The 12,068-nt window shown below is 39.5% G+C and overlaps 1 protein-coding gene across 1 annotated transcript in view; it reads left to right on the top strand.

The window, feature by feature from the left end:
• Positions 1 to 12,068, top strand: part of LOC112112035 (dystrophin) — a 1,981,667-nt gene that overhangs the window by 762,750 nt on the left and 1,206,849 nt on the right. Inside the window, exons 14-15 of the mRNA XM_026649948.1 lie at positions 10,239 to 10,340; positions 10,436 to 10,543. Coding sequence (XP_026505733.1) covers positions 10,239 to 10,340; positions 10,436 to 10,543 — 210 coding nt within the window. The remainder of the gene's footprint in view (positions 1 to 10,238; positions 10,341 to 10,435; positions 10,544 to 12,068) is intronic.

The raw sequence follows: 12,068 nt of genomic DNA, 5'->3' as shown, positions 1-12,068 counted from the left end.
TTACATAGCTTATTATGTATTTGTACTAACGTTTATAAAGTTATCTTTTGATCTATGATCCATTGTTGTAGTTCACGTAAAAAGTTCTTATATCAGAATAGATTGAGAAAAGGTAAATCTGGGTTAATACCATAATTACTATTGCAGAACATATAATTCTCTCTTGTTTTTGTATGTTGTTAGACATGTAGACACAAACAAAATTTCTACAGATTACTGGTACATCCAGTCCAGCAGTGGTTAGCCTGACTTCATTAGAGAAGCATCTTTTACCAAAATTCTTCCATTAGTTGCAGACTCAAGACTGCTTATTATAATTTACTGTATGTTTACTCTTAGTGCTCCTGCCAGTTAATTTTGTTTGTTTTTCTGATTCCCATGTTTGCTTCATTCAATCTTTATCAGGCTATTATTGTTCCCCTATTTTACCTTTACATATCCATAAAAAAAGGATTCCCTCAAAGGACTCATTTTTAAAAAAGAATGAAACAGTTTTCATTTGGGGGTAGGGATCTGTGAAACTTCCTTTTCTAGGAGTAGAGAGAGTGGAATTTCAGGGGAGAGAGAAGGTATGCTGCTATGATTTATGCTCTGGATTGAATTGGTAGCCCCAGGATGTGCACCACAGCTATTCCTCAGCTAAAGTTTGAGTCATTGATTTCAGTGGGGCTACCAGCAGAGTAAGATCCTATTCAACATAAGTAAAGGTGGCAGAACTGAGCACCATATGATTAAATAATCAATGCTTATCATAGAAGTGAAGACTTCTTACATGATATTTGTGCCTGTAAATTTGTTACAAATTTGTTTCTTAAATAGGTTTACCCCAAAAACCTCCGTGTCATGTTTGCTACGATCTGTCACTAGAAGTGATTGGTTTAGTACTGGTTACAGTTTAAACCATCTATCAGTACCGTTATCTATCATTTTTTTAAAATACTTTGCCTGGTCTAACTATAGAGACAATAAAAGAAAGAAGTGTAATTATTGTGCTGCTTTGGAATTGTACAGCTTTTCTGGGGCTGAGGGTTGTAATTTGTCTTGTTTAGTTTTCTTGGAAACATGGTCTCTTCTCAAGTGTGCAAATCAAGCATTTGGAGTGACCTTGCATCATTGAGCTGGTGCAGGCCACTAGATTAAGGAAGAATGTTTCTAAATATAGATCACTGGGATGCAGCCATGTGTAGAATTGTTACTGTAGATGCTGACAGCAAAGACTTTTTTTTTTTTAAACTGTGGAGGTATAAACAAAGCTGCTTAAGTATAAGATAAGTTGCTTTATTTAGAAAACACCAGAAGAATAGTACACAATACAAATCTGTAAAGTTAAAAGGTAAGTATCGCAGCTTCATGGTAACTGCAACTGTATTTGCCCTTCATGGTCCACCTAGGGTACCCACTTTAGGCTCGCAGCTCCTCAGCCATCCCCTCTCATGGGCAGAGAACACTGACTCCTGACTGGGGACTCTTTAAGGTGCCATAGTGCCCTGCTTATCCTGTGGTATTCCCAGCAAGCCAGACTGCCTAAAAGGTATGTGTTTGCTTTCTCTCCTGAGGTCATCAACAGTGTAATTGTCTGCAGTTATAAGTTAGCACACAGCTCTTTCTAAGCAAGCACATTTATTCTTCAGGTAAAATCATTACAAAGAAAACATTAAAAACAATAAAAGAACCTGGAATACTATAAAGGTTACCAGAGGTCACTCCCAACTCCAACCTCTGGCTCTGGTAGGTGCCAGTCCTTCAAAACCCACAACCGGATCTTCCCTCTGGTTACAAGTTTATAGCTGGCTCAGATTCAGAACCAGAACCATCGCTCTGGTGGCAATTCAAACATTTCTTTATACAGCTTGGGCCTTTGAAATCCAATCTCTGGCAACAGGTAATCAGCACTCAAAGACCAACTCCTCCAGTAGTAGTTTCAAAGGGCTGGGAGTTTGCATAAGCGGAGGCAGGAAATTTGTGTGTAGCTAAAATATCAGCAAGAAAGATAATGTCAGTTCTTATGGGTCCAGGAATTGGAAAGGTACTTGACTGTACAGCTATTGAGAATATTTCCATCATATCTTTATTATGAAGTGTTTATAATGTGACAGTTACAAAGGGTTGTAGATCAGTCACCTGAACAATGTACTCATCTGTTGTGTTAAATGATAGGCACTTGTGCATGTTTGTGCAGCTAATACAAGTTCCACGCCTTTCAAATCCACTTTCTCTATCCATTTTAATGTATTGTATTGTACATTGGAAACTGCAGTGTACTGTAACACACAACTCCATCCTGGATACTGCTAGTCATATATTAGCTTGAAGGATACTGCATGAAATTATTAGCCCATGAGGAATCAGATATCTATATGACAGACAATGAAACATGTGGCCTACAAAGCCCACACTCACCATAGGTTAATTGTTCCCCCTACGTGAACGTCGCTCAATGACAAATAATGATAATTCTGTGGCATAAAGTTAAAAAAAATCTTGAGGAATGCCCAAATTCACACTTACACTAGATAAAAACAAATGTTTCCTGATTTTGCTTTGCATGTGAACATGTCTACATATTTCTAACAGCCATTGTTTTCTCATCTTGGTTATAGACCATATTGCTGGAATGCAACCCGGGCAGCTGCTAAATCTGCTGTGACCAGTGCTGTATCTGTAGCAATAATTTCAGGTTAAGAAGTAACTGCTCCCTCCATCTCTGTTTTGAAGATCGTGCAATTTAATTTTGGGGCATTGTCTACTCTCTGCAAACACTCCATTAAAGTCATAAGCACATTAGAGCCAGAAGTAGGTACTACAGCTAGCCTTGCTGCCTGAGTGGCCTTTTCTAGGTCTCTTGTTAGAGAAGATATTTGTAGTTTGAGTTGTGTAGAATAATTTCTCCTTTCCTTTGAGTTCTTCCTTAACTAGAATATCCCATGTCCTTTTTCCTTTCTCCTCTCCCATCTTCTCAGTTCATATACTTTCTCTGTGGAGGTGGGTTGAAAGGAGTGGGACCATTATGATCATCTGGTCTGACCTCCTGTATAGCATAGGACATAGAACTTCCCCAAAATAAGTCCTAGAGCAAATCTTCTTGAAAAAAAATCAAAACTTAATTTAAAAATGGTCAGTGATGGAGAATCCACGATGAAAATGTAAATTGTTCCAATGGTTAAGTACTTTTTTTTTTTTTTAAACAGAAAGGGTAAGTTTGACAGGATCTATTTTCCATAAACTCATGTTGATTTGTGTTAATTACATTACCTTCTTTTAATTCTTGATTAATCAAGTCCTGTATCAGCCACTCCATTATCTTACCCAGGATGGAAGTCAGGCTCACAGGCCTTTGCTTACTCAGGTCATCCCACTTTCCTGTTTTAAAAATTGGCACAACATTAGCTTTCTTCTAGCCTTCTGGAACTTCCCCAAATTCCAAGGCTTATTAAAAATAAACATTAATAGTCCGCAAGCAGCTCAGCCAGCTCTATTAAAACTGTTGGATGCAAGTTTAATATAGTTTTGTTTTGTTTGTTTTTTTTCCAAAAAAATAATCCTTATTGTTCTTAACTTATTGGCCTTAACTCTGCTGGCCATATATTTCTCTTGAGTCCCTCTGCTTCTCTTATCATTTCCCACAATTCCTAGCTTGTGATTTATGTTCATTACTATCATTTTTTCTCTTTCTTCCTTCCTTTCTTTCTCTTTCTCTTTCTTAATATAGCTTTCTTCACTTCCACTGTAAACCAGTTAAATATTTTAACCAGCACTGGCTTCTTCCTCAATTGGGGGATTGCAGCATTTTGGGCATCTAGTAAGGTGTTCTTAAATAATTCCCAAATAGCATGCACATTTTTCTAATTAAATTCTTCCTCCCAGATGATTTGGCTTATAATTGTTTTCAGCTCTGTGAAATTGGGTTTATTAAAGCACCAAGGTTGGGTGTGTTGCACAGATTTTATAATGGCACTAGATTGTGCATGTGTGTGGTGTAGATGGCACAGTTAGAGAGCTAGCTGCACTTCTGGCTCCAATCTGGTCTCTTTGAGTGTGTCCCTTAGTTTTTAGGCCCTGGGCCATTACCTTTCTCAGGGTGAAATCATGTGTTTCTCCCACTCTTAAACCAGGTTCCAGGCTATAGCACCTTGAGGTCTAACCATACTTACCCAGCAGGCCCAATTGCACGTATTCCCTTCGGAAGCTTGTGACCAGTGGTTAATACCAGTGACCAGACACCTTTCTCAAACCAAAGAATTGTTTAATCTAAAACACAAAGGGAAAAAAAAATAACATAAGATTAAAGGGGTTTTAACGCAACAAAAAGGTCAATACTCACATCTGTCTTACCATCAATACTCCTTACCATCAACCCTGTCGTAGTGGGCCATGCAGGGCTTGCTGCTTCAGATTCGCCAGTGGAATCTGTCTGTTCACTGCAGACAGATTCCTGACAACTGCCTCCCCACCTAAAGAGTGACTGTTTAACTGTTCAATGTCTTTTTGATTCCAAGTCTTGGCAGAGAAAGTCTTGTAAATTTGGCTGGAGCCTGGAAGTAGCATCTTCCCAGCTATTAACTCAGGCTCTCTCTCTTAATGACACCGCTATGTTTACTGGGAGGTTGATTTGCTGCCTTTCTACTAATTTCCTAACAACCCTGCTATTAAACTAATCCAACATATGCACACAGTTAGCATTCCAATGATCCAATATAGGCATACAGCAACTATCCCAAATAACCAGGTCGTATCCAGTATTCATAAATAATTATAAATAGGCCCTATGTCCTTCACAATAGATATGTATTAATAGTCTCTTACAAGTAGGGATGGAGATAGCAACACCATTCTAAACTAAATTAACTGGTGATTGATCTGAAAAAATAGATGACATTTAAGCTTGCAGATTGAAGAGAGAACTTGTCAGCTGTGCACATGCAATATGCACACACATACTTGTGCCTTCACTTTGCAGAAACATGGAATTTTAATGCTTGCACAAATCCTTTAAATAGTCTTAACACCTGCATACGTGCCGGGCATTAGTATTTGTAACTATTGGGTTCTGCTAGTGTAAATAAATAATAATGCTTGCAAATTAGACTACGTAAAGAGCATACACAAGTGTTTGCTGGCAGGCAGAAAAATATATACCTGTACAAGTGAAGGTCAAGGAATGAAAATTCAAATGGAACAGTAAAGCTTTATTTTGGGTACAGCTGCGTGGTGAAAGATAATTCTGTTTTGTAAAGGATTTTGATATTTCAAACTTCCATTTCTTTCTAAAGGTAAGGAAAGGCAAAAATTTCAAAGTTCTCCATGAAAGGGAAATGAAGTCCTGGCTCTGAGGCAGTCTGCCTGCCAGGCTGAAGGGTATCTGGGAGGCTGGAAGCTCAAGCTTCCCAGTAGCTCACCAGGTGAGCTGTCAAGAAATCAGGCCGTTTTCTGAAGTTGCCAGTGTCCAATTACAACTCTGTCTAAATCAGTCTGTCCCCACCAAATGTTTTAAGTTAGACAAATCAGCATTCTGTTATGGAAGAAGAGTCTTCCGTCAGAGAATTTCTGACCAGCTGTAATTCTGGGTATGTTCAAAACAGTGGTGGTGACCTTGGTGGTGTATTTTTCTGCTTCTGTGTCTGTCCTTTTACTGTGATCTCCCCTAAATTGCAATGGGGAAAAAAATCCCCCAAAAGTACATACTACAACCCTTTCCTTGGGGGGAAAAGTTTTACATAGTATGTTGGCATAGTTCCTCAATAAGTTGAACATCAGAGGCAGTACCTGTGGAAGCCAGTAAAAAAAAAAATGGTGAAATACTATTGAAGTTAAATGGGAGTGTGAAAGGTTGTCACCCCTGGAGTGTCGTCTGGGAGAAGGTAGAATTGCTGTTGCTGTGCCCCCTAACCATTCAGCTGGGCTGGCCTGTCACACTGTTCTGCTGGTGACACAGCCAGGTGCTCCAGGACCTGATATCACCCAACATGACAGCAGGTGGCGCCACACACCCAACTGAGCTACCTGAGTGCTTTACCTAAGCCACTCAAGGACAAACAGGAGACAACAGCCAATTTCCCTGCTCCCCAGCCTTGCAGCCCTGCTGGAGTATAAACCCAGAGTTGTACCATTTTACACTGTACAGGGATCTGTACAATGCAAGCTCATTAATTCGCTTCCCCCTCAATGTTGGAATGATATGCAACAGCCTTTGTTTACAGAGCTGAGATTTTCCCAGACACTTTACTCAAAACACACCAGTTACGATAAAACAGAAAACAACTTTATTAACTAGAGAAAGATAGATTTTAAGTGATAGCAAATAAATAAATAACATAAATTAAGACTAATATACTAGATAGATAGGATTTGAATTAGCAATTTCTCACCCTGACAGATGATACAAGCAGTCGATCAAGTTTCCTTACATAGGTTAGAAATCCCTTTAGTCTGGGTCCAGCACTTACCCCAGTTCAGTCTTTGTTTCTCAGGTGATTCCAGGAGTTCTCTTGTGTGGGGAGTGAGGCCCCGAGATGATGTCACTCCGTCTTATATAGTTTTTCCATTAGGCAAGAATCCTTTGTTTCAAGCTAAGTTCCCAGCCCACTTTGTGGAAAAATACAGGTACCAAAATGAGTTCAGTGTCATATGGTCTGGTCACATGCCTTGCCGAGTCATAGCAGCCATTATTCATAGGCTGGCTGAAACATTCACAGGAAGGCTAAGCTTTTCCATGATCCATTGTCTTTGTTGATGAGCCATTAGCACTGTCTAGCTTCATTGTTGTATCTGAAAGGCTAGTTGTCTATTACCCAGAGTAAGCCCATTTGAAATACAGATACATAGTCAATATTCATAACTTCCGATACAAAAAATGATACATGTTCACAAATAGGATAATCGTATTCAGCATTTTCCAATGACACCTCACATGACACATCTTGTACAAAATGCATCATAATCCTATCATAATTATACCACTATGATGAATGTGCGGGTGGCAGTTGTCACAGGCAGTTTTGCCAATGGTTTCAATAAGGTTAGGATTTCACCCCATTAATAGATTATTGGGGTAAATGTATGTGTATTCCAAGCCCGAATCCTGCCCTTATATACATAACACATACCTCTCTACCATGTATGGTGAGTTTAGGAATTTGAGGAATTGCTAGTCTTGTGCTCTTTATAGTAGTTTAGGTCAAACAGTAAGTTGTTAGGTATCTTCAGGAAAATGTAGCTTTTAGGAGAATCTGAATCTTCTTCCTTTATTATGGCAGATTTCCACAGAGCCTTGTTTGATCAAAAATGGATGTTTTTCTTAACAAAGAATTTGTTAGGCTTATATTGCATTGCAATTCAATAAAAGAACATGAGCCAGTTTAATAAGTGTAAATTATTAAGAGAGTTTGCAAGGATTAATTTATTGAGTTACATATGTCTAGTCAATGGGGAGCAGACTGGCCACAGAAGGTTTTTTATACACTAAATCGAGGAGCAGAATCTTACACTAGGTGTCATCATGTTGATTTCTGAACTCTTCTGTTAAACTTTTGTGGCTTGATTTTTCAAAAGTGTTGAACATACTCATCACCCATTAACTTCAGTGAAAATCAGGCCATTATATTCCAAAAACAAGCAAAAGAAGTGTCCATCCTTATCTGTAAATAAACAGAATGTTGGTTAAACATGATTGTCAGATTTTCCATAAATACCAAGATACAACACTGAGTGTTACTCCATGGTTAGTACTTGAACATAACATTCATTAGAGGAGGTAATTAGCCCACTTATTTGGATGTGTTGAATCCTGCGTACTGTGTTAGCATCTAATGAATAATGATAATAGTCCCTGTCGGAACTGGTTGGTGGCCACCACAACGAGGTTTGCAGGAGGGATCTAGCCTCGGAAGCCAGAGACTGGATTATAGTAAGGAATCAGTCAATCAATAAAATAAATAGATGATCTATGTTACAGCAAGCAAGCAAAGGAACTAGGAGAGAACTTGTGGTGTCTGGGGAGCCAGGGGGACAGGATTTATAAGAGGTCAGTGTGCAGTAATGGTTGGGAACATATTGGGCTTGGGGAAAGAGGTGGCTAGATGAGTTGAGGGTCAGTCCTGAGTTTGGAAGCAGGTTGGGCCACAAAAGGAAGCTGAGAAACAACTCATCTGTTCTTTAGGATCACACTTTTACAAAACGCATCCATACATAACACATTAGGGCTTATCAGTACAAGGAACAGAGTTGAGTGAATAATTAAAGATTACTTATTTATTAATTGAATTTATCCTGTATTTACCTGCTCATAGATTATTCACAGACAGTTTGGAAATTTGTTGAATTCATCTTTCAAACTTATTTGAGTATATTTTTTGCATTTTTCCCCCCTCGTTGGACTGATGATCAGCAATTCTCTGTCAATTTTAACTATGTTTGAGCTGTGTTGCTTAATTGTGAATAGGTCACATACATTGCAAGGGATTGTTTCTGTTCTCTGAGTGGATTGCATTTCAGGAGCAAAGACTCTGGCATACGAATTTCAGTGAAATAGTTTCCCATGAATACTCACGTACAGAAGTTTTTGAAATTTGTATTAACTGAGCTTGTAAAACTTGATCACGTTAACTTTTATGGAAAGCAAACAAAAGGAGCATATACATGGATACAATTATTTAATGAAAAAAAATTAAATGGATATTTGTGGAAAGCTTTCTTATGCATTATTTGTCCAGATCTAATATTGAAACTAAACTAATACCCACTAGGACATTCTTTAATAAAATACCGAGAGCATGAACTTTAATCTGAACTCAAAAAATCAGTCTTATGGTATCAAGTGCATGTGCTGCTCGAGAAAATGGCACTGTTTTAAATCTACCATTCTCTCTCTGAAGGTTGATCAGTGATATTTTTCATGTTTCTAATATAGGTCAGTATAAGATCTCAGACAACTCTTCATATTGGAAATTTTTCATTTAATGTATGAGAGCAGTTCTGGTTTGCTACTTAATGAAGTGGAAAGCATGTCACCCGCTGACTTTTCAGCTGTGGCATGCAGTCAGTATCATGCCTGGCCACACAGTCAGATGACATCTACAATGTGCCTTTTACTTTACTGAGGAGTGTGACATAACATTCTTGCAATTCCTACCACACAATGTTGCTGGATCCTGTACTCATACTACAGGTCTATGGTATTGCTGCACTGTATAAGAGGTTTGGGGGTGGGTGTATGGGGGGCGATTAGGAATTTTTGGTTTTGTTTTAAGTCAATTATTTAGATGCTGCACTTTTCTTCTCATAAACTACAGTCCCTACCATGGACACAATTCTTTCTTTAATTACTAATATACTAATAATTGGGGAAAATTTGAAGAGACCCCTTGCCACAAAACGTGTGCGTGAGATCAACAACAAGGAAGCATATGATGGCATGGGCTGCAATAACATTTTTACTGTTGTTTGTTTGGGAAGACCTGAATAACTCACTTGGGGCACTCAGAAGTAATGCACTCATTTTAAACTTGTGGCAAAAAAAGAGCTTTACAGCACCTTGCACAATCACGACTATATTACCTCTCGCCTCCTATTTTAGGCATTTGTCTCTGAAGTGAGCAAGTAAGAGACGGAGCTGAATTTTTGCTTAAAATTGAGAGCGAGAATATGCCTTTTTTTTTTTTAAACATGAATCATGCAAGAATCTCAAATGGTAATAGTGTGCATGTACACAGATATCCATTAGGCAATAGAAAATGGCTTAATTAGTGCTTTGGAGATTTTTTGCTTCAATAATTCTCACTGGAACATTGTAGAAAAATAAAGGACTTTGATCTTCTATGCTGACAATGTTATCCTATAGCAGATAGGAATAATCTGAGTGCATCTGGGACTTTACCATTATAATCAAGACTCTGGACAACCCTAATTACATTTCAAATTGTTGTGTTTTTGGCAGCATCAAGTTTAGAAACCACGGTAGTATCAGACTTAATGCAGATATACTATCCATATCTTGGTATTTAAATTGCTTCCCTTTTCTTGGCTTTACTGCTTCACAAATTCTTTACATTGCACTTCTGTTTCAAACAATACTGATATCCAATTCAGGATGACACACAATGTTTTATGATTTTAAGAGTGAGATTTAAAAGGGAAGGTTATTGAAGTATTTTCATCAAGATTTTCAATGCCATGGGAAAATATTATGAGCCTCAATAACACTAAATGTTTACTAAGTGGTGTGTGTGCTGCTTTCTTTTTAGGATCTGGGAGACCGGTGGGCAGCCATTTGTAGATGGACAGAGGATCGCTGGGTCCTTCTGCAGGATATTCTTCGGAAGTGGCAGCAATTTGCTGAGGAGCAGGTACAGTGTTAGCAGTTATAAACCAGAACATTGTTCAAAAAATTGCACTCTGAATGGTCTTACTGAAGGCTTTTCCTTCTCTTAATTTCTTTCAGTGCCTTTTCGATTCATGGCTTACAGAGAAAGAGGATGCAGTGAGCAGGATTCATACAACTGGCTTTAAAGATCAGAATGAAATGCTTGCCAGTCTGCGAAAGTTGGCTGTATGTATTTCCCCATTGTTCAGTTTTTTGTTTTGCTTTCCTCATTCGTGAGTCTAACTGCACATCTGGGTTCAGCCAATTGAACATTGAACAGCCATGTTTCTTGGGATGACTGGTATCTGGAGAGCATGGAGTCCTCAACTGGTGCCTGATTTTGCTTATGAAAGAGCTACATTTGTGCCACTTGACTTTGCAACCTTACTAGTGTTCTCTGAACATATTTTTGTCTGTTATATATACATTTACAACATTAATATCTAATTTGTATATATGTGTATATATAAAATAAATACACAACTTCCATTCACAATGTTGTGTTGTATGTGTATAGTTTATTTTATATAAATAAAATCAGACACAAAAATATGTTTAAAAACACTATTAAGGTCACAATGTCAAAGACTCAAAAATTAGGAAATGCCAGATTTCAGGGTGCCTGTATGCCATAATTCAGCCCTCTTGTGAGTATATATTATGATATAGTCTTGAATTACATGATCACGTACTATTTTTCCACAGAGGACTCTTGCCATATTTAGTGAATGGATAATTAGTTATTGACTATTTCTTTGTATCCTACTCATTCAATGGATGGGCCATGATCATATTTATTGAGCACCATCCAAACCCAGCAGAGACTACAAAATTATTAATTTACCCCTTGGCATTTTTATGGTTCTCTCACCATAGTATCTGAGTGCTTCTCAAACATCAGTAAATTTATCTTCACAACCCTCCTGGCCTTCTACCAGCTCAGTGCTCTTTCCTGGAAATCAAAAACATGCAGTTCATCATCTTTATTAAGTGAAACATACTGCTTTGCATTCTATAACTTTGTACGTGAGAGTCTTGCAATCCCGGCCAGGCTTGAGACTAGGTTTGCCAACTTTCTAATTGCAGAAAACCAAACTCCCTTGCCCTGCCCTTTCTTCAAGGACACCCCCCCGCTCACTCCATCCCCCCTCCTTCCATCACTCACTTGCCCCCACCTTTGCTCACTCGCTCATTTTCACTGGGCTGGGGCAGGAGGTTGTGGTGCATGAGAGAGTGGGGTTCTGGGGTGGTGCCAGGGGTAAGGGGTTTGGGGTGCACAAGGGGGCTCCAGGCTGGGGCCAAGAGATTCGGAGTGCGGGAGAGGATGTGGGCTCTGGGGTGGGACTGGGGATAAGGGGCTTGGGGTAAAGGAGGGGGCTCCAGGCTGGGGCAAAGGGGTTCAGAGTGTGGGAGAGAGCGCAGACTCTGGGAGGGAGTTTGGTGCGGGAGGGGTCTCAGGGCTGGAGCAGGTGGCTGGTGGCTCTAGCTGGGGCTGCGGGAGGAGAGGTCGGGGTGCGGGCTCCAGGCAGTACTTACTTCAGGTGGCTCCCAGAAGTGGCCAGTATATCCCTGTCCCCCCTAGGTGCAGGGACAGCCAGGGAGGCTCAGCGCGCTGCCCTCATCCACAGGCACCGCCCCCGCAGCTCCAGTTGGCTGTGGTTTCTGGCCAATGGGAGCTGCAGAGCTGGTGCTCATGGCGGGGGCTACAGAG

Source organism: Terrapene carolina, unplaced genomic scaffold (genome assembly GCF_002925995.2).
Source record: "Terrapene carolina triunguis isolate 2854851 unplaced genomic scaffold, T_m_triunguis-2.0 Scaffold23, whole genome shotgun sequence".
Lineage (NCBI taxonomy): Eukaryota > Metazoa > Chordata > Testudines > Emydidae > Terrapene > Terrapene triunguis.
The sequence above is the reverse complement of the archived record's forward strand: the minus strand, read 5'-3'. Positions and strand labels throughout refer to the sequence as shown.